Raw genomic sequence first — 27500 nt, forward strand, 5'->3', positions numbered from 1 at the left:
CAAGCAGATTCACATTAGAGTTTACTTTAGTTTCTAGACCCTCAGCTGGGTGTGTCTAGGGAGGTGTGTACATCCATCGAATATGCCATTTAGAGTAGGTAGAAAGACTAGTAGTCATCTAGTTATTGACTCATAACTAATCAGAACGGCATGCAAATCATTCTCTAAGCACTTCCTGTTTATGTGGCCAGAGGGTGAAAAACAGGGAGAGATTTGTGGGTGACTTATACTGAGAGTTGGCAGGCAGGCCTTCAGCTAATGAAGGCAAAGTTCAAAAATTGTGATGTCATCAGTTCTCTCTGCCCAGTCCCTCCCTCCAACAGGAAATTAACTTATGACAAAAGCTTGTTCAAAGGAATCTCTTTCTTTGCTCTTTTTTTCTGAAGGGAGAGATGGATGGAATAGATAAAGAGAGCAAGTTGTCAGGAGAAAGGGAGAGTTAAGATAATATATAATATAGAAGAGTAGGCAATACGAAGCACCATGCTGCATACATCACTAACTCGTTGTCACTTAAGTATATTGAAGAATTTATACTTCTGACTCTCATCCTATAGAAACCTCCGGTAATTGATACCAAATGTCTTCACAAAGACCAATTAAATGTCACGTAGCTTTTTTGAAGGTAGAGATGACTAAAAGCCATTTATCTGTTCACATCGAGCGAGACTGAAGACGTAAGCTCTGCATCAGCCAAGCTGTTGCTGTGAGTAAAACTCATAGTATAATGAAATCTTTCTACTAGTTTGAGGGCCCCTCATTGTTTCAATAGTCGTGCGTGCGTGCGTGCGTGCGTGTGTGTGTGTGTGTGTGTGTGCCTATGCCTATGCCTATGCCTATGTGTCTGGTCAGCCCCTGCCTGGTCAGTGTGTGTTTGGCCTGCATGGTGAAATGGCAGACAGCTGCTGGCCACCAGAGCCCAGCACTGGCACAATCCTGATTCCTTACGTTGACTACATATAGGGAACATCTGAACGTACATTAACATTGGCATTACTGTCTGGGTATTGTAATCGCCCAGTAATTGCACATGTCTATAATTGGCCATATCTGGCACACAGAGAGTAGCAACCCAGGGTCTGTTCTGGCAGTGGAGCAGCGAACCAGGAGTGTTTGATATCTCATCATGAGACTAACAAGGTGCCGGAGTCAATGGAGTGTATTCATGGATGGCTAGGGAAGCCAGGCTTCCCCAAATATTTCACCAATCTTTTTATGTTTTACAATTATAATATCATTTATCTTTCTCTTTTCCGTCAATTTGCAAGTGGGTGAATCTCAATGGAGAAATGATCAGATCGAGTGAAACAGCACCCCTCTGTCTCAGTATGTATAGACCATGTATCTGATGCTGTCTGGAACAAAATAGCATGACATGTTGCCGCTGTAGCATTTGATTGATTGATGCCATCAAGCATTTGGCCTCCCTTGATAAAAAAAAGAGAATAATTAGCCAATCAGCGTTGAGCTGAGCTCAACTGTTGGTTGTCCTGGCAACAGCAAAACTCCTCTCAATGTAGACCAGTCTGGAATTGGCTTCACACCAATCAAATCACAGCCTAAGCGAAACGTCATCCTTGTCAGACAAACGAGTCTGTTGATTTCATGTCCTGTAGTAGCTAGCTTGTCCCTTTCCTAAGCCATGGATGGAGAAGAGGATTTGGACTTGTGGTGTTGACTTAATTCTCTGTACAGGCAATGATTATGACGCCGATTCTGATCTAACCATAAATGAATATGTTGTTCCACTGGTCTGAGATGACTGAAGTTCAATATGTAGTCTAGTAGGCTCATGTTAACTAGTTAACTTAGCTGGTGCATTGTTCCCATACCAGGAAGTTAGGGTTAAAAACTCAACTAAAATTGAACCAACATGAAAGAGAGGAGGATGGCATTGGTGTTCAACTAGTCTACAAGTAGGGTGAGTCAACTTAATTGTATTATATATTATGCCTGCACGCACGCACACACACACACACACACACACACACACACACACACACACACACACACACACACACACACACACACACGAAAATCAGTACCATGGACAGCCACATACACTCCTGTTCAAAAGTTTATGGTCACTTCAAAATGTTTTTTTTCTCCATTAAAATAACATCAAATTGATCAGAAATACAGTGTAGACATTGTTAAGGTTGTAAATAACTATTGTAGCTGGAAACGGCTGACTTGTAATGGAATATCTATATAGGCGTAGATGCCCATTATCAGCAACCACCACTCCTGTGTTCCAATGGCATGTTGTGTTAGCTAATCCAACTTTATAATTTTAAGGCTAATTGATCATTAGAAAACCCTTTTGCAATTATTTTAGCACAGCTGAAACTGTTGTCCTGATTAAAGAAGCAATTAAACTGGGCTTTAGAATAGTTGAGTATCTGGAGCATCACCATTTGTTGATTCGATTACAGGCTCAAAAGGGCCAGAAACAAAGAACTTTATTCTGAAAACTCGTCAGTCTATTCTAGTTCTGAGAAATGAAGGCTATTCCATGCGAGAAGTTTCCAATAAACTGAAGCTCTCGTACAAGGCTGTGTACTACTCCCTTGACAGAACAGCGTAAACTGGCTCTAACCAGAATAGAAATAGGAGTGGGAGGCCCCAGTGCACAACTGAGCAAGATAACATTAGAGTGTCTAGTTTGAGAAACAGACGCCTCACAAGTCCTCAACTGGCAGCTTCATTAAATAGTACCCACAAAGCACCAGTCTCAACATCAACAGTGAAGAGGCGACTCCGGGATGCTGGCCTTCTAGGCAGAGTTGCAAAGAAAAAGCCATATCTCAGACTGGCCAATAAAAATAAAAGATTAAGATGGGCAAAAGAACACAGACACTGAACAGAGGAAGATTGGAAAAAAGTGTTACGGACAGACTAATCTAAGTTTGACGTGTTCGGATCACAAAGAAGAACATTTGTGAGACGCAGAAAAAATGAAAAGATGCTGGAGGAGTGCTTGACGCCATCTGTCAATCATGGTGGAGGCAATGTGATGGTCTGGGTGTGCTTTGTTGATGGTAAAGTGGGAGATTTGTACAGGGTAAAAGGGATCTTGAAGAAGGAAGGATACTACTCCATTTTGCAACGCCATGCCATACCCTGTGGACGGCGCTTAATTGGAGCCAATTTCCTGCTACAGAACAATGACCCAAAGCACAGCTCCAAACTAGACAATAACTATTTAGGGAAGAAGCAGTCAGCTGGTGTTCTGTCTATAATGGAGAGGCCAGCACAGTCACCAGATATCAACCCTATTGAGCTGTAGTGGGAGCATCTTGACCGTATGGCACGTAAGAAGTGCCCATCAAACCAATCCAACTTGTGGGAGGTGCTTCAGGAAGCATGGGGTGATATCTTTTCAGATTACCTCAACAAATTGACAACTAGAATGCCAAAGTCTACAAGGTTGTAATTGCTGCAAATGGAGGATTCTTTGACGAATGCAAAGTTTGAAGGACACAATTATTATTTAAATTTAAAAAAAATATTTATAACCTTGTCAACATCTTGACTATATTTCCTAATCATTTTGCAACTAATTTCATGTATGTTTTCATGGAAAACAAGGACATTTGTAAGCAACCTTGATTGGACTAAATTGTTTTTGGTATCTTTAAGTTTGTTTTCAGTCTATTAAACTAAGCATATATATCCTTTTTGAATTGATGATGTTTGAAGTGGTGCTGGAATAGCAGAGGCAGTTCTCCTGTTGTCTTTGTGCTGATTTGCGGTAACTCTGTGTTCTAAATCAGTAGTTGTTTAGTAAACTGTCAAACATTTACTTGCTTGACCATGCTGAAGGTCATAACTGTTTGTTAGGTGTAATATTTGCTTTGTGGACTTGAACGGACAGATGTTCCTCCCCGGTTTTGTGATGAAACAAACGTATGTGTAGTTGACTTTATTCTGCAGTAGCAGCTGTGACTGTTGTCTGTTTGTTGTCTCTGCCTTATTGTATATCACACTGGTGTATGAATGAATGGGTTATAGAGCAAACAATGCAATTATCACAACATAGGGTGTAATATGGCCTTTTTACTGGCTTGGCTTCCTCAGTGGTTTTACACACACACCACTACTGGCCGTGGTGGGGGTGGTACATGTTTTACTGGCTTGGCTTCCTCAGTGGTTTTACCCACACCGCTACTGGCCGTGGTGGGGGTGGTACATGTTTTACTGGCTTGGCTTCCTCAGTGGTTTTACCCACACCGCTACTGGCCGTGGTGGGGGTGGTACATGTTTTACTGGGCTGGCCGTGGTGGGGTGGTACATGTTTTACTGGCTTTGCTCCCTCAGTGGTTTTACCCACACCGCTACTGGCCGTGGTGGGGGTGGTACATGTTTTACTGGCTTGGCTTCCTCAGTGGTTTTACCCACACCGCTACTGGCCGTGGTGGGGGTGGTACATGTTTTACTGGCTTGGCTTCCTCAGTGGTTTTACCCACACCGCTACTGGCCGTGGTGGGGGTGGTACATGTTTTACTGGCTTGGCTTCCTCAGTGGTTTTACCCACACCGCTACTGGCCGTGGTGGGGGTGGTACATGTTTTACTGGCTTGGCTTCCTCAGTGGTTTTACCCACACCGCTACTGGCCGTGGTGGGGGTGGTACATGTTTTACTGGCTTGGCTTCCTCAGTGGTTTTACCCACACCGCTACTGGCCGTGGTGGGGGTGGTACATGTTTTACTGGCTTGGCTTCCTCAGTGGTTTTACCCACACCGCTACTGGCCGTGATGGGGGTGGTACATGTTTTACTGGCTTGGCTTCCTCAGTGGTTTTACACACACCGCTATTGGCCGTGGTGGGGGTGGTACATGTTTTACTGGCTTTGCTCCCTCAGTGGTTTTACCCACACCGCTACTGGCCGTGGTGGGGGTGGTACATGTTTTACTGGCTTGGCTTCCTCAGTGGTTTTACCCACACCGCTACTGGCCGTGGTGGGGGTGGTACATGTTTTACTGGCTTGGCTTCCTCAGTGGTTTTACCCACACCGCTACTGGCCGTGGTGGGGGTGGTACATGTTTTACTGGCTTTGCTCCCTCAGTGGTTTTACCCACACCGCTACTGGCTGTGGTGGTACATTTTTTATCTGGCTGTGATTCAGGCAGCACAAAGAATATGGGAAATATATATGATTTATTTATGGTGCGTGTGCATGTGTCTATGTCTGTGTATCTGTAATGGGGAGAACAACAGAGATAGTCAGGTCAGGATGTGTTATAATGGGTTTTAGACGGGGGAACCTCTGCTGACCGTATAAATAACCACACTGTGAACAGATAGACACTATCTCCACTTCATGGAACCCTGACCCCACACCCTGTCAGGCTGGTCACAAACATCCTCATCCCAGTGATAGTCCATCTGGGCTAGGGAGGGAGATAGCCATGGGCAGGAGGGCGGGAGACAGAGCTGTAGCTCTCTCGGTCGTAAATGATCAGGCCTGTGCCCTGTGTGGCATTGCTCTTGGATAGAGGCCTGGGTGCTGAATAGACAGAAAATAGTGGCAAGGAATGAGAGACCCCTCTGGTATAGGCAACATTGACTCTCCCTCTCTTAATAAACACACATATGGACTAAGGTGGACAACGCGAAGCCAGGCAATAAATCAGAAAGTGGAGGCGCCTCACAATTAACCAATCAGGTGTAGCTAATATAGCTTGGAGACAGAGAGAGAGGGAGGGAGGGAGGGAGGGAGGGAGGGAGGGAGGGAGGGAGGGAGGGAGGGAGGGAGGGAGGGAGGGAGGGAGGGAGGGAGGGAGGGAGGGAGGGAGGGAGGGAGGGAGGGAGAGAGAGGGAGGGAGGGAGAGAGAGGGAGAGAGGGAGAGAGAGAGAGAGAGAGAGAGAGAGAGAGAGAGAGAGAGAGGGAGGGAGAGAGAGAGACCCATGCCAGACTTGTCTTACCACTCTGTACTAGGGGAGGGAGGGGATACTGGTCAGGGGGGCACTCCAAATATTGGTTTATTTTCAAAGCATCCCATAGTGAGTGGCTGTGTTTGCTCTGGGCTGGCAGATGGAGCCTGTGCTGTTAGGTGTCAGCTGTGTTTTATAGTTATTTAACTGTCCTGGAAGGTATTGAGTCTGGTATATGGAGTCAGCCTGCCCTGGCACTAGGGAATTTGACAGTCTAACATTATGGAAGTAAGTGTTCTTTCTCACTGAAGGGTACTACACAACCGAGTATAACATCTGGAACTTTGTTCAACAAAGTCTGGGTATCCAATTAATTAAAGATAACACAGCTTGTCTGTAAAGGAATAATTAACTAACCCTCTCTCCTTTTTTCTGCAGAACGTTCTGGCCAAGGCCCTGTACGACAATGTGGCTGAGTCTCCAGACGAGCTGTCCTTCCGGAAAGGTGACATCATGACGGTACTGGAGCGGGACACCCAGGGTCTGGATGGCTGGTGGCTCTGCTCTCTGCATGGACGCCAGGGCATCGTCCCTGGAAACCGCCTCAAGATCCTGGTGGGCATGTATGACAAGGCTGGGCAGCAGCAGTCTCCACTCCCCCATGCCTCCCAACCTGGCCCTGCCCAGAGCCCGAGCCAGCTGGCCTTCCCCATGCAGAGTGCCTACTGCAAGCCCTCCCCCTCCTCCCAGTACACAGCCATGCACCCTGCCTTCTCCAACCCTGGGCCTGTCCCCGCCCTACCGGACAGCATCTACATGATGCCCCCCAACCATGGCAAGCCTTCTTCTTCAAGCCTGTACCAGATACCCATGGGCCCCCAAGCCCCACCCAAGGCCCCCATGCTCTCCCAGAAGAAGTTCCACGCTCCTGTTCAGGACATCTATCAGGTGCCTCCCTCAGCAGGAGGGCCTGGTCCTGGGCAGGATATCTACCAGGTTCCCCCCTCACTGAACCAGATTCAGGACATCTACCAGATCCCCCCCTCCATAGAGAAGAGGAGCTGGGACTCCTCCAAACCTCTAGGAAAGGTAAGTCTGATTCAAAAAATATTGCACATTACACAACAAACACGCTCCTCTAAAATCTTAAATACAGACTTGTTAGACCTTTAGGTCCACAATAGCTAGTTTAGGCTCTCATTGTCATCTGACCTCATCCTGGTTGGGATATGTTTGGTATCTGAGCATGTTTGGTATCCTGTTATTGTTTCTCCCTCACTTCCTCTGTCTGTTGTTCTCACTCTCAACAACAGCTCAAGGCTCCATGTCATTTTCAAAGCCTCAGGAGAGGAGAGGGGGGATGGGGAGAGGAGATGGGGGATGGGGAGAGGAGAGGGTGGATTGGGAGAGGAGGGATGAGGAGAGAGGGGGGGATGAGGGAGAGGAGAGGGGGATGGGGAGAGGGAGAGGAAAGGGGGGGAGGGAGAGGAGGGAGGGGAGAGGAGAGGAGGGGGAGGGGAGAAGGGGGGAGGGGGAGAGGAGAGGGGGATGGGGAGAGGGGAGGGGGAGATAGGGAGAGGAGGGGGATGAGGAGAGGTGGGGTGGGGAGAGGAGTGGAGAGGAGGGGATGGGGGAGAGGAGAGGGGTGATGGGGAGAGTGGAGGGGAGAGGGGATGGGGAGAGGAGAGGGGGGATGGGGAGATGGGGGGAGAGGGGGAATGGGGAGAGGAGAGGGGGATGGGGAGAGGAGAGGGGGGGGATAGGGAAAGGAGGGGGGATGGGGAGAGGAGAGGGGTGGATAGGGAGAGGGAGGGGGATGGGGAGAGGTGGGGGGGGATGGGGAGAGGAGAGGAGAGGATGGGGAGAGGAGAGGGGGATGGGGGATGGGGGGAGGGGAGAGGGGGAGGAGGGGATGAGGAGAGGAGAGGGGGGAGGGAGAGGATGGGGAGAGGAGGGGGATGAGGGGGGAGGAGTGGAGAGGAGGGGAGAGGGGGAATGGGGAGAGGATGGGGAGAGGATAGGGGGGATGGGGAGGGGGAGAAGGGGGATGGGGAGAGGAGAGGAGAGGGGGGATAGGGAGAGGAGGCGGGATGGGGAGAGGAGAGGTGGGGTGGGGAGAGGAGAGGAGGGATAGGGAGAGGAGAGGGGTGATGGGGAGAGTGGAGGGGAGAGGGGATGGGGAGAGGAGAGAGGGGAATGGGGAGAGGAGATGGGGGGGGAATGGGGAGAGGAGAGGGGGGATGGGGAGAGGAGAGGGGGATGGGGAGAGGATGGGGAGAGGATAGGGGGGATGGGGAGTGGAGAGGGGGATGGGGAGAGGAGAGGGGGACATATATTGGAATAAAGAATGTTTTTTAAATAATTCAGGTATCTATCTGCTGGGGTTGGGTGAGTAAGCATTTTGCTCTGTTAGGTAGCAGGCTGGAAGGGGGGACCAGTACCAGCCAGTGCGGTAACAGTAACAGTACAGTTTGTAGTGGCTGGTATTCTCCAGGGAGTGCCCCCCAGGCCTGCCTTAGAGCACTGAGCCATGTGTGAGAGCAGCGCTGGAAGTGAAGTGTGATGATGATGGAGGAGTGATTGGGTGGCAGCAGCAAGGTGCACCTGGTCCCTGCAGGAAGGGGCGTATCACATGAGACGTCTCGTCGTCTTAAGTCCCCACAGACTGTACGATTTTAGGCGTATTATGCAACTATTTTGCCGTCTCAGACAAAATTTCCACTTCATGGGGCAAATTCTTAGGTCATTAACGATTGTTGGACGTCTTGGCTCGTTCAGTGTGACGGGGTCTCGGTCTGCCGATTAGGTACCGCTACGTTCAGTCGCAGGATCCGACAAATGTTTAGCCTGTATCGTGTTTATGGCTGGTGTTACGAGCCGATCCCGGTGACTGACCAATAGGAACAAGGCCGGCACTTGAATATGCACATAAGAAAACAATTATTGTGAATAGTCAGACTAATATAATAGTTTGATTAATGCTTTGCAAGAAGAAACATTTCACTAGTAATCCTGTTTACATGACGCACAAACTCACCAATCAAAATACACGTTCTACCACAGCGACCATGTTATTTTGGGGAAGCCAATGATTAATATATATATTTGACCTTTATTTGATTAAGTGAAGTCATAGTGTTACCTAGGTCTCTTTTTCAAATGCGCCCAGTTGATTCTGAGTTTGTATGTAAAAACTATTTCTAACATGGATATGTTCAGTTTTTCTGAAATCACTACACTCACAGTGCTGGTACCTGCACGGGTCAAATAGACCACTGCAGTTGATGTAGCCTATGTCGGCTGATGTAAATAGTTGCAGAATGTGACGACACAGTTGATGTAGCCTATGTCGGCTGATGTAAATAGTTGCAGAATGTGACGACACAGTTGATGTAGCCTATGTCGGCTGATGTAAATAGTTGCAGAATGTGATGACACAGTTGATGTAGCCTATGTCGGCTGATGTAAATAGTTGCAGAATGTGATGACACAGTTGATGTAGCCTATGTCGGCTGATGTAAATAGTTGCAGAATGTGATGACACAGTTGATGTAGCCTATGTCGGCTGATGTAAATAGTTGCAGAATGTGATGACACAGTTGATGTAGCCTATGTCGGCTGATGTAAATAGTTGCAGAATGTGATGACACAGTTGATGTAGCCTATGTCGGCTGATGTAAATAGTTGCAGAATGTGATGACACAGTTGATGTAGCCTATGTCGGCTGATGTAAATAGTTGCAGAATGTGATGACACAGTTGATGTAGCCTATGTCGGCTGATGTAAATAGTTGCAGAATGTGACGACAGAACTGAAGCAAACCGTACAATCTGGCCAGGTTGATATCAATATTTTAATTTGGGAACATCGCACAGTGTGACGTGTTTTTAATCGCAAAATACTGAATCTAACGTACGGTAGGTCTGCAGGTCGGCCTTTAAACCTGTCTGCTGCTGCCATAGAAAGGGAATTAGAACACAGATACAGTATGGGATCTCTGTGGCCGCTCCTCTCACCCCACAGCAGGTCTGTCTACGAGGCATGACCACAGGGCTTTGTCCTTCACAGAGGGGGCTAGAGATGGGCCTCTGCATGGTTGAGATCTGCCTCTCAATAAGACCAGCTATCTGTCAGATACAGAAGTACAGACGCTCACAAAGAGAAGGAACGGAGAGTTAAACAGTAGTATCTGACAAAACAAACACTGCCTTTGTGTTCCCTTGCTGTGAGTGTGTTAAACCTATGTACTATCCCCAATGATGTATGGGTGCAACTTCAAAACGATCTGAAAACGAGAGGAGAATACCAGCTGTAGAAAGAGGGAGTGATTTGAAGACAAAACAAACACACGTGACAGTTGGATTGAGGCGACATGAGGGACATAAGAGAACGGGATCAGAGAGGAGTACAAGGCCAGGGCTCACAGAGAAACAGTGGACGGGTCGATGAGGAGCTCCCGCCCGGTGATAAGACAGAGGTCTCCCAACAGAGTTCACACTCCAGCCCAGAGCAGAGTGTTTCCAAATGTTGGCTGATTCTAGAGTGCTGCCTCAGTCTGGTGGAACTCTCTGTCATATAGTGTCATCCCAACAGCAGGCAGTACAGGAAGTAGAGCGGGAGGAGAGCAAGTACAACTAGTAGGGAGTAATACAAGTGAAAATCCTGTATCTCACCACAGTCCCACAGTAAAACATTATAAATATGGAGAGATCTGAAATGCCTAACATGATGGTCCAGTGGTAGAGATTGTTGTCAAAGTAATTCTCTCTTAAGGCTGTGTTGTGCAGGTTATTTTATGCACATATTTACCTTGAATTAATGACCTGTATTGTTAGTACTTGTCCTTGTAACCCGAGGTGAACCCTTCCATTCCGCCCCCTTGGACACTGAGCCAACACACACCCACACCCCCCCCCACCCCCCCCCCTAGTTAACTTAGCTGGTGCATTGTTCCCATACCAGGAAGTTAGGGTTAAAAACTCAACTAAAATTGAACCAACATGAAAGAGAGGAGGATGGCATTGGTGTTCAACTAGTCTACAAGTAGGGTGAGTCAACTTAATTCTATTATATATTATACCTGCACACACACGCGCACACACACACACACACACACACACACATTCACACACACACACACACACACACACACACACACACACACACACACACACACACACACACACTGGGATGAAGACTAATTAGGGAATGAGGGAAAACACTGGCATTGTCTCAGCATCCTCTGCTGCTCAACTGGAGGAGATAGAGACTAGTACAAAGACAGTTACACTTGGCAAACATCTGATAAGCAGGAAGACAACACAGCTTGTCTGTAAATATAAAGGAATAACACACACTCACTAGTGTTAGATTGTTATGCTGCTATCTTGATTTTGTGTGCTGACCACCTCAGCCTTTTCCTTAGATGAACCGGCAACAGTTGAGCAGGTTGGAGAGGTGAGGAGGTTGGTAAAATACCCAGTTGGTACGACGAGCCTTCCCCAGACTGGCAAGGGGGCACCCTGATCCCAGTCAGCTGTGCCAGCCAAGCCTGGTCCAGGCCTGGGGACAGGGGATGGGAGACGGGGGTGGGAGGGGGTTGCGAAAGGCCAAGCAGCAGCTGGAACAACTGTGATTGGTTAGCAGGCCTTACATCAAAGAAGATGTCTTTTGAATAGGTGTGACCCTGGCACACTCCTTCAAGGGCCTGGAATTCTCGCCCTCCTTCCCTCATCTCCCTGTCCTCTTCCTCTCCATTCTCTCAGCCCCCCCTGTCCTTGTCCTCTCCATTCGCTCAGCCTTCCCTGTCCTCGTCCTCTCCATTCTCTCAGCCTCCCCTGTCCTCGTCCTCTCTATTCGCTCAGCCTTCTCTGTCTTTGTCCTCTCCATTCTCTCAGCCCCCCCTGTCCTCTTCCTCTCCATTCTCTCAGCCCCCCGTACTCGTCCTCTCTATTCGCTCAGCCTTCCCTGTCCTCTTCCTCTCCATTCTCTCAGCCCCCCCTGTCCTCGTCCTCTCCATTCACTCAGCCCCCCTGTCCTCGTCCTCCCCATTCTCTCAGCCCCCCTGTCCTCATCCTCTCCATTCTCTCAGGCCCCCCTGTCCTCGTCCTCTCCATTCTCTCAGCCCCCCCTGTCCTCGTCCTCTCCATTCTCTCAGGCCCCCTATCCCGTCCTCTCCATTCTCTCAGGCCCCCCTATCCTCGTCCTCTCCATTCTCTCAGGCCCCCCTGTCCTTGTCCTCTCCATTCTCTCAGCCTTCCCTGTCCTCGTCCTCTCCATTCTCTCAGGCCCCCCTGTCCTTGTCCTCTCCATTCTCTCAGGCCCCCCTGTCCTCGTCCTCTCCATTCTCTCAGGCCCCCCTGTCCTCGTCCCTCTCCATTCTCTCAGCCCCCCTATCCTCGTCCTCTCCATTCTCTCAGGCCCCCCTGTCCTCGTCCTCTCCATTCTCTCAGGCCCCCCTGTCCTCGTCCTCTCCATTCTCTCAGCCCCCCTATCCTCGTCCTCTCTATTCTCTCAGGCCCCCCTGTCCTCGTCCTCTCCATTCTCTCAGGCCCCCCTGTCCTCATCCTCTCCATTCTCTCAGGCCCCCCTGTCCTCGTCCTCTCCATTCTCTCAGGCCCCCCTGTCCTCGTCCTCTCCATTCTCTCAGCCTTCCCTGTCCTCGTCCTCTCCATTCTCTCAGGCCCCCCTGTCCTTGTCCTCTCCATTCTCTCAGGCCCCCTGTCCTCGTCCTCTCCATTCTCTCAGGCCCCCTGTCCTCGTCCTCTCCATTCTCTCAGCCCCCTATCCTCGTCCTCTCCATTCTCTCAGGCCCCCTGTCCTCGTCCCTCTCCATTCTCTCAGGCCCCCCTGTCCTCGTCCTCTCCATTCTCTCAGGCCCCCTGTCCTCGTCCTCTCCATTCTCTCAGGCCCCCTGTCCTCGTCCTCTCCATTCTCTCAGCCCCCTATCCTCGTCCTCTCCATTCTCTCAGGCCCCCTGTCCTCGTCCTCTCCATTCTCTCAGGCCCCCTGTCCTCGTCCTCTCCATTCTCTCAGGCCCCCTGTCCTCGTCCTCTCCATTCTCTCAGGCCCCCTGTCCTCGTCCTCTCCATTCTCTCAGCCCCCCTATCCTCGTCCTCTCCATTCTCTCAGGCCCCCCTGTCCTCGTCCTCTCCATTCTCTTAGGCCCCCTGTCCTCGTCCTCTCCATTCTCTCAGGCCCCCTGTCCTCATCCTCTCCATTCTCTCAGGCCCCCTGTCCTCGTCCTCTCCATTCTCTCAGGCCCCCCTGTCCTCGTCCTCTCCATTCTCTCAGGCCCCCCTGTCCTCGTCCTCTCCATTCTCTCAGGCCCCCCTGTCCTCTACCCAACTGAAAGAGAGGACAGAACCTGAGTGGCCTCAGTAAACACCCAGCTGTGTTAGAGCTGAAAACACCACTGTACTCTCTGTCTCTGAAACTCAATTAATCAGAAAGGATATATTTCATCCAGACTCTTTGCTATCGCCCTCAGTACCTTTAGCAGGGTTGCTATAAGAGGTCATGACCTGGCTCCTGTATGTCTATAGGAGAATCCACTGATTTCCTGATATGTGCTAAATGCTAAGCTGACAGGTGCTTGAGAGTTGCACCACTCAGACATTGAGGAGGAATGACAGACTCCACTGGGACTGGAGCTACCACGTGATCTTTTACAACCTTCTCTCCTGCTACTGTCTACAAATTATTTCAAAGTACAGTGTGTGTCTGTGACTGATATGTTCAAAGCAGAACTCACTGCTATTGTGTGAGGCTGACGGTTGGTGGAGAGGTGGAGTTGAAGAGCGATCTGTTTGAGCCTGGGCTCCTTTGATTAGGGCCATCGAGGTAGATCCAAGCCTTCTTATCACCTGCAGCCTCTAATGACCCTGTGTGCAGGTGAGAGACGCTGTGATAAGGAGCCTGGCAGCCGGGGGCTAACAGCACATCTGCTATGGGACTCAGCTCCTCTCCTCCCCTCTGCACTGCACCTGTGGAAAAAGGTGGGAGATTGAGATTCTATTGGTGGTTTTGTGGGCTGCCTGCTCTGAAAGTAAATGTGTAATCTCATGAGTGTTTAAAGAGACCTGGCGGGCGCTCACTTGAAATGTAGGGAGGAGAAGGGGGGGGGGCTTATCTGCAGGAGCAGGCAGGCTTGTTGGGGAAGGTTTCTTTGTGGAGTGAGGGAGGGAGGATGGGGGTGGGTGAGGCATCAGGGGAGAGAGAATGAAGGTGTGTGTGACCTGCTAAAGAAATGGCTGCGTGCTGTTGCCTATTTAGCACATAAATATACTAGATACACGTGTGTCTGTGTGCGCGCTTGTGATGGATGATGTGAGGAGAGGGAATGCGGGCAGGGAACAGAGAGAAATGGATGGATGTACAGCCGAGGAGTCACTCTCCCGCAGGCTAGAGCAACAGTCTAAAAGCAGCTGCCGGTCCGAAGAGCAGAAATGAGCTCATCCATGGAGATGAGACGGCTGCTGTGTGTTCCTGTTAGTGCCTCGTAGGCTTGTACTTTTGTGGCCTTCTTTATCTGTAACCACACATTCCTGTGTGCACTACCTCTCTCTGTGCCTCACTCCCACACGGCCCCTGTAGCTTTATCTAGTTTCAGCCTGGGAGCCAGAGGAGCTCTTCTGTGCACTGCCACACACCCCAGCCATGCACTATCACACTACCACTTATTTATTTATTCACTCCCCTTCTATATCTCTCCTCCCACACTCTCCCTCCCATTCTCTGTCTCTGTAAGCGGAGAAGTCCTTCTCCTAATGAAGAAAGCGCTCCTGTCTGATTGTGTTAATGTAGGCAGTCCTCTGCAGCCCTCTGGGGTTCGTGTCTCCGTAGCGCTGAGATTAAAAGAGTGTCTCCCGCATTGTGTGCTTCTCTAAAAGGTCCTCTGATTCAGCCCACATCACTGTACTGCCCGGGCAGTGACAGGGAGGGGGGTCACTGCATTGGGCAGCGAGTGACTCAGTAAGCATCTCACTAGGCATCTCTGCACAGTGCTCCACTATGCACTCAGAATGTTGTGGGACTGTGTATAAACAGAGGCTCCAGATGTGAGTGTCCCTGCCCAGCTGCTCTGTGCTGTGCTCTGGGAAGGGAACACTGGGAGGGGTGGGAGGCTCTGGTTGGAGTCCCATTCTGGGGCAGCAGGTGATTAGAGCGTTGAGCCAGTAACTGAAAGGTTGCTAGATCGAATCCCCGAGCCGACAAGGTAAAAATCTGTCGTTTTGCCCCAGAACAAGGCTGTTAACCCACTGTTCCTAGGCCATCATTGTAAATAAGAATTTGTTCTTAACTAACTTGCCTAGTTAAATAAAGGTTACAAAATAAATAAATACAACAATTCTGTCCCCCCCAGCCTGAGCTCATGCTGGGATGCAGCTTTGATGGCTCTGCCTCCACTCAATGGGGCCCGAGCTTTAGAAGCCCAACTTGAAGTGTGTGGGGATGAAGTAGGACTGAAGTGGTTGGGTTAGTCTTTATAGAATCAGAGTTCACTCTTCTAGTACATGGCATGTGGGCTCATTGGTCAGCAGCACTGAGGGATGTCTAGAGTACAGCCTCGCTACGGACCCAGGGGAATCTATATGCAATCTATCAGTTGCTGCTCAATGGAAGTTGCTCTGGATAAGTTGAGTTTCACACATTGCCTCTGTAGATGTGACGCGGTCTGAGTAAGGAGGTCAGTGAGTGTGTGAGTGTGTGTTTAAAAGCCTTGTTTCTTGCCTGCCAGGTCTCCCCTCCATTACCTACTGTGGACTCATTGTCTGCTCTGATACTGTAGAGAAAGCGGAGAGAAAGTGAGTATGGGAGACAGAGGGAGGGAGTGCAGAGGGAATAACAGGGGAAACATTGCCCTGAGCAGTGGATCACTGATGGGAATATACTTTTTGGGCTGGTCCTGTTATTACCTCCCCACAAAGCCTACATCAGATAGAGGGGAGGGATGGGGAAAGCCTACATCAGATAGTGGGGAGGGATGGGGAAAGACTACATCAGATAGTGGGGAGGGATGGGGAAAGACTACATCAGATAGTGGGGAGGGATGGGGAAAGACTACATCAGATAGTGGGGAGGGATGGGGAAAGCCTACATCAGATAGTGGGGAGGGATGGGGAAAGACTACATCAGATAGTGGGGAGGGATGGGGAAAGACTACATCAGATAGTGGGGAGGGATGGGGAAAGCCTACATCAGATAGTGGGGAGGGATGGGGAAAGACTACATCAGATAGAGGGGAGGGATGGGGAAAGACTACATCAGATAGTGGGGAGGGATGGGGAAAGACTACATCAGATAGTGGGGAGGGATGGGGAAAGACTACATCAGATAGAGGGGAGGGATGGGGAAAGACTACATCAGATAGTGGGGAGGGATGGGGAAAGACTACATCAGATAGTGGGGAGGGATGGGGAAAGACTACATCAGATAGAGGGGAGGGATGGGGAGGGGGGAAAGACTACATCAGATAGTGGGGATGGGGGGATGGGGAAAGACTACATCAGATAGTGGGGAGGGATGGGGAAAGACTACATCAGATAGTGGGGAGGGATGGGGAAAGACTACATCAGATAGTGGGGAGGGATGGGGAAAGACTACATCAGATAGTGGGGAGGGATGGGGAAAGACTACATCAGATAGTGGGGAGGGAGGGATGGGGAAAGCCTACATCAGATAGTGGGGAGGGAGAAAGACTACATCAGATAGTGGGGAGGGATGGGGAAAGACTACATCAGATAGTGGGGAGGGATGGGACTACATCAGAAGGGATGGGGACTACATCAGATGGGGAGGGATGGGGAGGGAGGGGGGAAAGACTACATCAGATAGTGGGGAGGGATGGGGAAAGACTACATCAGATAGTGGGGAGGGATGGGGAAAGACTACATCAGATAGTGGGGAGGGATGGGGAAAGACTACATCAGATAGTGGGGAGGGATGGGGAAAGACTACATCAGATAGTGGGGAGGGATGGGGAAAGACTACATCAGATAGTGGGGGAGGGATGGGGAAAGACTACATCAGATAGTGGGGAGGGATGGGGAAAGACTACATCAGAGGGATGGGGAAAGACTACATCAGATAGTGGGGAGGGATGGGGAAAGACTACATCAGATAGTGGGGAGGGATGGGAAAGACTACATCAGATAGAGGGGAGGGAGAAAGACTACATCAGATAGTGGGGAGGGATGGGGAAAGACTACATCAGATAGTGGGGAGGGATGGGGAAAGACTACATCAGATAGTGGGGAGGGATGGGGAAAGACTACATCAGATAGTGGGGAGGGATGGGGAAAGACTACATCAGATAGGGGGAGGGATGGGGAAAGACTACATCAGATAGTGGGGAGGGATGGGGAAAGACTACATCAGATAGTGGGGAGGGATGGGGAAAGACTACATCAGATAGTGGGGAGGGATGGGGAAAGACTACATCAGATAGTGGGGAGGGATGGGGAAAGACTACATCAGATAGTGGGGAGGGATGGGGAAAGACTACATCAGATAGAGGGGAGGGATGGGGAAAGACTACATCAGATAGTGGGGAGGGATGGGGAAAGACTACATCAGATAGAGGGGAGGGATGGGGAAAAGAGAAAGGGGTTAGCAAGGGACATGGGTCTTCCCCTTAGCGTAAAAAGCAGATCCCCAGAAGCCTCTCTCTCTGTGATCCAGTGGTTTCTCATCAAAGGGATGGGATATCACAGGGGCCAGGGGCGATCTTTGTTCTGGGCTGGGGGAGTCAAAAGGCCAGAGAGAGAGAGAGAGGCCAGATTAGAAGTCAGAGTGGAGGGACACAGGGTTCACACACAAACCACATCAGCTCAACACCAACTCCTGACTCCTGAGTGGTGTCATTAGTGTGAGGATGTGTGTAGCCATGTATGGGTGTTTATATGTGGTGTGTGAGGTTGGCCTTATTAGTGAGTAGAAAACCTAGTGGTCATGGCTTTAATAGGGGCTGGCTCTTTGATGTTTTCATGGTCCTCTCAGTAGGGTCAGGGATAGAAGGGACCTACCTTGAGTAAGGAGACAGGAAATACATAAAGCTTGAAATAATGGGGAACTCAGGCTATGTTCTAGTGTCAATAGTGCATTCATGTAAAAAAGCAAAGCCTAACACTGCTTATTGCACAGTCCAAACAACATGGAAGCATTTCTATTCCCACTTGACACTCTCTCTACCATAGAAATGACAGATGAATAGATTGATAGTGAACTATTCTCCTGTTCTTATCCAACGGTGCTCTGACTAAGACCCTGTTACTGCTAGGAGACCTCTCTCACTGCGTTTCCACGATGACACAGTCACAGACATTTTTGCAACATTGTTTTCAACATTTAACCTTTTATTTAACAGGCCATTTGAGACATACCTATGTGTGGTGTTGCCAGGAGATGCTGAAGAGAGATTTTACATGGGAGTTGTAGACAAAACACCCTGAGAGAGAGTGAAAGAAAGAGAAAAAGAGAGAGTTGCAGAGAGTGATGCTCCCAGCCAGTCACGGCCTGCCCAGTCACGGCCTGCCCAGTCACGGCCTGCCCAGTCACGGCCTGCCCAGTCACGGCCCGCCCAGTCACGGCCCGCCCAGTCACGGCCCGCCCAGTCACGGCCCGCCCAGTCACGGCCTGCCCAGTCACGGCCTGCCCAGTCACGGCCCACCCAGTCACAGCCTGCTCAGTCACGTCAGCTATTTGGGGGCATGTGTCCCTGGCCCGTGGGGCTGTTGAGGGGGTCTTTGCGGATTAGTTGTTGGGTGCTCCCTGTCTCCAGTAGCTCTGTACTCCGTCCTGCAAGGCCCACCAGGCTGACCCCCTGTGCCACATGGCACACAGGGGCCAGGGGCCAGCAGGAGAGCTCCGACAGAAGTGTGGAGTTAATTAGGGCCTGATTAATCCTGCAGCCCAGACCAAGCAACCAGGGATATGGGGCTGTAAATCTACACACCCCACCCTGCGTCAGCGTCTCAGCCCCCCACACCCCCACGTGCTCCACTACAGTCAAGCATTACTGCACTACTCCCATTTATTGCTGCGGCTGGGACGGATGTTAGTTCTGATCTAGGTCACACACCAGCTGCTTGGAAAGTTTTAGGTTAAACAACCCTAGTTCTGAGGGAGGATTATGACCTTATTTAAGAGCATTCTCTGAATTGAAACCCTTCGTCACTACTCTATCCAGGTGAAGTAGTCAGTTTGAATATCCCCACATATATTTATAAATATGCAGTTTACCACATACTTATAGGATAAGATTACTACCTATCGGACAGACTTTGAATGGGTCTTCTTCCTATAACCTGTAGTCTGTGATCTGTGTGTTTGACCTGTCCTATATCCTGTAGTCTGTGATCTGTGTGTTTGACCTATCCAATATCCTGTAGTCTGTGATCTGTGTGTTTGACCTATCCAATATCCTGTAGTCTGTGATCTGTGTGTTTGACCTATCCAATATCCTGTAGTCTGTGATCTGTGTGTTTGACCTATCCAATATCCTGTAGTCTGTGATCTGTGTGTTTGACCTGTCCTATATCCTGTAGTCTGTGATCTGTGTGTTTGTCCTATCCAATATCCTGTAGTCTGTGATCTGTGTGTTTGACCGGTCCTACATCCTGTAGTCTGTGATCTGTGTGTTTGACCTGTCCTATATCCTGTAGTCTGTGATCTGAGTGTTTGACCTATCCTGTAGTCTGTGATCTGTGTGTTTGACCTATCCTATATCCTGTAGACAGTGATCTGTGTGTTTGACCTGTCCTATATCCTGTGATCTGTGTTTGGCCTGTCCTATATCCTGTAGTCTGTGATCTGTGTGTTTGACCTGTCCTATATCCTGTGATCTGTGTTTGGCGTGTCCTATATCCTGTAGTCTGTAATCTGTGTGTTTGAACTGTCCTATATCCTGTAGTCTGTGATCTGTGTGTTTGACCTGTCCTATATCCTGTAGTCTGTGATCTGTGTGTTTGACCTGTCCTATATCCTGTAGTCTGTGATCTGAGTGTTTGACCTATCCAATATCCTGTAGTCTGTGATCTGTGTGTTTGACCTATCCTATATACTGTAGTCTGTGGCCTGTGTGTTTGACCTATCCTGTAGTCTGTGGCCTGTGTGTTTGACCTATCCTATATCCTGTAGTCTGTGATCTGTGTGTTTGACCTGTCCTATATCATGTAGTCTGTGATCTGTGTGTTTGACCTGTCCTATATCCTGTAGTCTATGATCTGTGTGTTTGACCTATCCTATATCCTGTAGTCTGTGATCTGTGTGTTCGACCTGTCCTATATTCTGTAGTCTGTGATCTGTGTGTTTGACCTGTCCTATATCCTGTCGTCTGTGATCTGTGTGTTCGACCTGTACTGCATCCAAGCCACACTGCCTACATCTCTCCCTCCCTCACCCGCTTCGCCATCTTTGAGTGGGCGGTGGTGTAGATGAGGTCACTCTTCTCTGACAGCCATGCCACTGAGGAGGACCCAGGAGCTGGGTTGCTATGACACAGCTGCAGCCTGCCATGTCCTGTGCTGTGCTGGGCCGGGCATTGGCATCACAGCTGATCATGCCTGTAACCTGTGCAGCTGTGAGGCAGTGGTTACACACCCCAGTCTCTCATGTCTAGGGAAAGATGAGGAAAAATAACATGGAAGAGAGATGCTTGGTGGGGAGGTCATCATCTGCTGTTTGAAGCTGGTGTACAAAATCATCTGCCCCCAGTCCTCCGCCCCCCCCTACACATCTCTCGAATGGCCCCTCATCAGGCTGAGATGGGGGTCTGTGGAGTAATTCTCCTGCACGGCCTCCTAATCCTCATGAAGAAAAAAATATGTGTGAAGTTACTTCAACTCCCCTCAGCGTTTGGACTTTGACCCTAGGATAAAACACTCAGGGCTTTGTTATTCATGGACTAGTCAGGACCATAGAATAGATTTAGGAATTAGAATACTAGAATGAGCCGTCTTATGATGGGATAAAGGTCAGCCATTTTGTTCAGGGAGTTGGTCAACCATGGTTTGCCAGTGCTGTTATGAGATATTGTGTAAAAAAATATGAATTTGAAGAATTTATACGCACTGTGTTTGTTAGCTAGCTAGCCAACCACATTTAGAGGAATGATTCCATAAATATGTTCAAATGAACTGCTAATATGCCAGCAGTCTGTCCTCAGCCAAATGTTTTCCACACACATAGCTACGTGTAGCCTACTTAGACACCGGGTCCCCACATTTTCCAATCTCCCACACCATATAGGCTGAAGCCATAGGGCTCTTGTCACAGGTTCTATTTCTCTATGTGGGAGCATTGTGAACAGTAGGTCAGGATTTTAAACTGGTTACATGTATATTGAACAATCCAGCAGCTTTTCAGCATGTTTTGTTATATCTGTATGGCAAAAAATCTACAACGAAGTTGGCTCTTTTACAATGGGGGTCAATGGGAAAGAATGTTTGTTTTCCTCAATTTGTGTGTGTGGTCGAGGGGAATTCCTTCTTATGACATGAATCCCGACCCGGAGTGTAGCACTCACAGCTTTCCAAGAAAACAACAATTTTGACATTTATGGTCCATTTGCATATATTTTATCAGCTATTTATACAGAAAATTGGTATAAAACCCATATAAACTGTATTTATAATTACACAACAATGTTTTAGGTTGACAATTGTATTACACCATTTCTGTTATACAACGAGTGAGTCTAATCCTGGATGCTGATTGGTTAAAACCTAATTCCAGCCGGTGTCTATTCCACAAATTACCCCCAGCTAAATCTATGACGTTAAAATGCCTATTTACTCTGTTCCATCTGACTGCACAATCCACTGTCTCATCAGCTCAGTCAGGCTATTTATGTACTAGATCTCCACTATAAAAAGCATCTAGACATTATCTCACATTTCTTTTAGACTAACATTTAGTTTTCAACAGCAGATATTTGTATAAATCTTGCAGTCTGTCTCTCTGACATTTGCAATAATTTGCAATATTGAAAATCAATCTCCAGCTGTCCTATGGTAATGAATGTGTTGGGAGTCGGGACGAGGCAGACAGCTTTTCTCAGCCAGTCGAAATCATGAATCAGCAAAGTTTTTTATGGATATACTGTATATGAAGAAATATCAATAGAAGAACAGGATATTAAGCTTGGTTGCTGTCATACCAACTTTAGTTTGAAGTGATTGTGTTAGCTGTGTAGTTGGCTATCTCTTCTGAACAGTGTCCTGGCGAGAGAGCAAATGTTCTATGCCAGGCGAAATCACACATCATTAGTTCATTGTTATGGATGCATCCCCCCCAAAACCACTAGAAAACAGCTTAAACAAATGCAAATGCAGTTACTTTGCTGTTATTCTGGCTACACGACACTAGCAAGCAAGGAAGAAGAACGTTGCCAGCAATCATGGCAACCGAACCGATAGAAAGAACGACCAGCCTGCTTGGGTAGCAACCCTAGATTTGTATCGGGACTATATCTCGTGGAAGGATGAAATAGTATAAATAAATTCATTAAAATAACGTTTTTTTAATGAAAATATGTCAATCACTATTTGTGTATATGTTGGTATCCCGTTGTATAAAAGTGATAATACCCTCGAAACCGCTGTCAACATCATCTCGGGCATAACAACACCTGTGCCAATATATCCTCCAAACACCGGCTTCTCTGGCATTATCACTCAAATATATCACATACCTTTTATTTTCCTGCACATGTAAAACCAGGATTATGCCTCTCAATGCCATTCATTCCAAATAGACTGGTTTGGATTTCTCCCTGCCAATGTGACTGCCATTTTCACCCCGTTCTTGAACTTTGAGTGTTTACGACAGCCCTCTAGTAATTGAATAGGATCTCTATGGTCAGGGAATTGTACTAACGCTGCAACACTCACACTAGGAGGTGAGGGCCCTCGGAGTGTGGTGTCAGGAAAATAACCTTACACTCAACGTCAATAAAACAAAGGAGATGATTGTGGACTTCAGGAAGCAGCAGAGGGAGCACCCCTCTATCCACATTGACGGGACAGTAGTGGAGAAGGTAGTAAGTTTTAAGTTCCTCGGCGTACACATCACAGACAAACTGAATTGGTCCACTCACACACACAGCATCGTGAAGAAGGCGCAGCAGCGCATCTTCAACCTCAGGAGGCTGAAGAAATTTGGCTTGTCACCAAAAGCACTCACAAACTTCTACAGATGCACAATCGAGAGCATCCTGTCGGGCTGTATCACCGCCTGGTACGGCAACTGCTCCGCCCTCAACCGTAAGGCTCTCCAGAGGGTAGTGAGGTCTGCCCAACGCATCAACAGGGGCAAACTACCTGCCCTCCAGGACACCTACACCACCCGATGTCACAGGAAGGCCAAAAAGATCATCAAGGACAACAACCACCCGAGCCACTGCCTGGTCACCCCGCTATCATCCAGAAGGCGAGGTCAGTATAGGTGCATCAAAGTGGGGACCGAGAGACTGAAAAACAGCTTCTATCTCAAGGCCATCAGACTGTTAAACAGCCACCACATTGAGTGGCTGCTCCCAATATACTGACTCAACTCCAGCCACTTTAATAATGAAAAATTGATGTACAAAATGTATCACCGGCCACTTTAAACAATGCAACTTTATATAATGTTTACATACCCTACATTAGTCATCTCATATGTATATGTATATACTGTACTCTATACCATCTACTGCATCTTGCCTATGCCATTCTGTACCATCACTCATTCATGTATTTTTATGTTCTTCATCCCTTTACACTTGTCTGTATACGTGGGTTACTAGTCTTCGTAGTCTAGCCTTGGTTCACTTGAAAGACCACGTCACAAGAGTCAGGAGAAGTTTTTCTTTGTCTTGCCTGTTGCAGGTGGACTGGCAAACCCTTGTGTTCCGAAACCATCTGGAGAGACAGACAGGGTTGGCTGTGGAGAGTGGTGGCATGTACCATGGTGTCAGCTGGGTTAGGAGTCAGTGGACTGTGGCTGGTGGGGGACATGGGCAACAGAGGGGCAGTGGGGTGGTGGTGATGGGGGCTCTACAATCTGTTCCTTTCTTCAGGGTGACCCCTGTTCCAACAGACAGAGCCTCCATGAGAGTACCTTGTGACCAGCTGGGTTAGGAGTCAGTGGACTGTGGCTGGTGGGGGACATGGGCAACAGAGGGGCAGTGGGGTGGTGGTGATGGGGGCTCTACAATCTGTTCCTTTCCTCAGGGTGACCCCTGTTCCAACAGACAGAGCCTCCATGAGAGTACCTTGTGACCAGCTGGGTTAGGAGTCAGTGGACTGTGGCTGGTGGGGGACATGGGCAACAGAGGGGCAGTGGGGTGGTGGTGATGGGGGCTCTACAATCTGTTCCTTTCCTCAGGGTGACCCCTGTTCCAACAGACAGAGCCTCCATGAGAGTACCTTGTGACCAGCTGGGTTAGGAGTCAGTGGACTGTGGCTGGTGGGGGACATGGGCAACAGAGGGGCAGTGGGGTGGTGGTGATGGGGGCTCTACAATCTGTTCCTTTCCTCAGGGTGACCCCTGTTCCAACAGACAGAGCCTCCATGAGAGTACCTTGTGACCAGCTGGGTTAGGAGTCAGTGGACTGTGGCTGGTGGGGGACATGGGCAACAGAGGGGCAGTGGGGTGGTGGTGATGGGGGCTCTACAATCTTTTCCTTTCCTCAGGGTGACCCCTGTTCCAACAGACAGAGCCTCCATGAGAGTACCTTGTGACCAGCTGGGTTAGGAGTCAGTGGACTGTGGCTGGTGGGGGACATGGGCAACAGAGGGGCAGTGGGGTGGTGGTGATGGGGGCTCTGCAATCTGTTCCTTTCGTCAGGGTGACCCCTGTTCCAACAGACAGAGCCTCCATGAGAGTACCTTGTGACCAGTTACCTGGCTGGTGGGGGACCAGCTGCCAGCCCAGTCCAAAGACAGAGCCTCCATGAGAGTACCTTGTGACCAGCTGCCAGCCCAGTAAAGCAGCGAGGGCTTAGGGCAGAGCATCACTGCTCCACATTGTTCTAAACCCTCAATGGCTCCAATGTAGCTCCTTGTCTTTCAGTTATTTTATTTATTTAACCAGGAAGGCCTCATTGAGATTAAAATCTCTTTTTCAAGAGCACCCTGGCCAAGATAGGCAGCACCAAGTCATTACAAAAAATTACAGACAGACAACATGAAAAACTACAAGTAATTCAGTGACATCATCATTATGACCTGATAGAATGTTTTGACAGCTTTCGGCTGGGCGTGCCCCCTCCCCTCTCCAGCGTCTTCCACCTTGATAATTCACACTATTGACCACCATTACTTATGCTGATGGAGCTCAGGGCCTCAGAGGGATCCTCCAATACCATTAGAAGACTTTAAGGGCCAGCTGAGGATGGCATTGATAGGGCTGGCTCATTACCATGTGTTGAATTACCAAAACTCTGAGAATGTTTCCTTCTAATCTCATTAAAAGCTCACGGAGGATCTTTGTCAATAAGAGCGAGGTTGCGTGAAAGGCATCTGACTCTCACTTACTTCTGTCCATAAGTAGCCTGACGCTCCCAGGAACCTGCTGGTGTGTAATGTGTGATCATGTTTCCGTGGGCTGTTTACGTTCATGTCAACAGGACAAAACATGACAGATAAAACCAAACATATATGAATAAAGTTAGAATGACATGTTGCCAGTTGTGCTTGGGTATCCCATCTCATCACCCTTATAGCAGGAACGGGTTTGTTGTTACTATGCGGTAGTAAAGGTCTTTAGGTCAAGAGGAGCAAACAATAAATGTTATGATCTCCAGCATATCTGAGTATTGAGAAAAGCGAGTGTTTTGTGTGAGAGAAGGCTGCCAAGCTGCCTGGGAGATGAAACACCTGCTGTGTACTTTAAACGTGTGTGAAACTGGCTGGCTCCATGGAGAATAGGCTGTCTGGAGAGACTAGGAAAGTAAGACAGGGATGTGAGGGGAGAGACATGGAAAAGGGGGGAGGGAGAGAGGGAGTTTTGTGTAGGGATACATTCTAATATTACTTTGGTTCAGTTGATTCAATTTGTTCTGGGATTTTCCCTTTTACTCCTATTTCAGCTTATAGGCTGTCAGGTAAGAACATCTACTATCTTTAGACACTGGTTCTGAATGAATGGAAGTTATATAGAGGCGGAGGAAGGATACAGACAGGACGTGAGGACAGGGAGGAGACATTAACAGAGGCAGATTGCCAGATTTATTTCATGTGCAATGGCTTAATTATCTGTTTAGCTGGGCTGTCACCTTTCAAGTGGCAGGCAGCCTGACTGGGAGAGCAAATATTATTAGAGGATCCAGGAGAGTTGTGGCGTTTCATTAGCAAAGAATGTGATTGGTTTCTTGAATGCCAGTCAAGCAGACTACTGAGGTACCCTTCACAAAGGAGAGGCAGAGAAGGGGAGTAGAATGAACTATTAGTAAAGGCTGCTGTATGTGGGAGCTCGAGTACTCATGCCTATTTCTGTATGCAAGCGTGTCGGTGTGTATTTGTTTCTCTGTCTATCTAAATGGACAATGGATTTATTGTATTGAATGTGAACTCACATATTGATTACTAGTAGATATTTATTGCTGCATTTTAGAAACTTTGATTGGTGCACACTCAATATCTGAAGAGCATCTATCTCACTCCCACCTGCCTGGTTGCCATAGCCACTAGTGAGGACTGGATATGATGAGATTCATTAAGTGCTATCGTGCGGTTCACTAGGCACCACCATCTTGTACCAGGAGGTGTGTTCAGTATAGTTAGTATCAGGGCTGCAGGTTTTGTATTGTATTATTTCTCTAAGGTGGTGTGTGTGTGTGTGTGTGTGTGTGTGTGTGTGTGTGTGTGTGTGTGTGTGTGTGTGTGTGTGTGTGTGTGTGTGTGTCTGTGTGTGTGTGTGTGAGAGAGATTGGACTGCTTACATTCCTCTCCCATCAGAAGGCTGTAATGTATCTCTGTAGCTGGGAGTAGTTCATCAGAGATCTCCCCCAGTGTCCTGATTGGAAGAGAGATAGCAGCATTCCTTCTCTGTGTGATTCCACAGACCTCGTCTGCAGGGGATCGATAGCAGGGCCAGATTAAAGGAAGTTAGAGAAGAGACATCCACACACACATAGGCGAACACACAGCCAGAGGAACTCAGATATAGACTGCCAAGGAGCACTGATGCAGGGAAATATCATATGATTATATAACATGATATGGTCCTGATAGGGAATGCTAATGCTTTGATTCTTAATATCCTGTGAGAATGTGTACTAGTTAGGATGGGGTGTATGCTCCAGTTAGTGTGTCTGTATTGATGGAAAGCCAGTGTGCTGTTGTCTATATAGCGGTCTGTCTGTCTGTTTTCATTTCCCAGGCCCAGACAGTTGACATAACCCTGAGACTATAATACTGTGGGTAAACAGGCAGACAATAGGACAGCTCTTGTTCCCATACTGATCCCCCAGGACCCCCATTCTGTTTTTACTGCCTCTGTGGTTAATCCAGACCGTCACAGGCTGTGTTGACTCCTCACTGTGGGTCAGGGGGATTTCATTATGATTGAGTCTTGAGTAGATATAATGTGCGTACTACAGTAATCGTCTACGTGATGGAGTCATTTGGACCGAGGAA

General features: G+C 48.6%; 1 protein-coding gene across 3 annotated transcripts in view; it reads left to right on the plus strand.

The window, feature by feature from the left end:
* Positions 1-27500, plus strand: part of bcar1 (BCAR1 scaffold protein, Cas family member) — a 120483-nt gene that overhangs the window by 76002 nt on the left and 16981 nt on the right. For 2 of the 3 annotated variants that reach the window (XM_064951959.1, XM_064951958.1), the window contains exon 2: positions 6316-6966. In XM_064951959.1, the coding sequence (XP_064808031.1) occupies positions 6316-6966 (651 nt within the window). Of the gene's footprint in view, positions 1-6084; positions 6166-6315; positions 6967-27500 lie in introns of those variants that run through there. The other variant, XM_064951960.1, reaches the window with a different exon arrangement.

Source organism: Oncorhynchus masou, chromosome 31 (assembly GCF_036934945.1).
Source record: "Oncorhynchus masou masou isolate Uvic2021 chromosome 31, UVic_Omas_1.1, whole genome shotgun sequence".
Taxonomy (NCBI): Eukaryota; Metazoa; Chordata; class Actinopteri; order Salmoniformes; family Salmonidae; genus Oncorhynchus; species Oncorhynchus masou.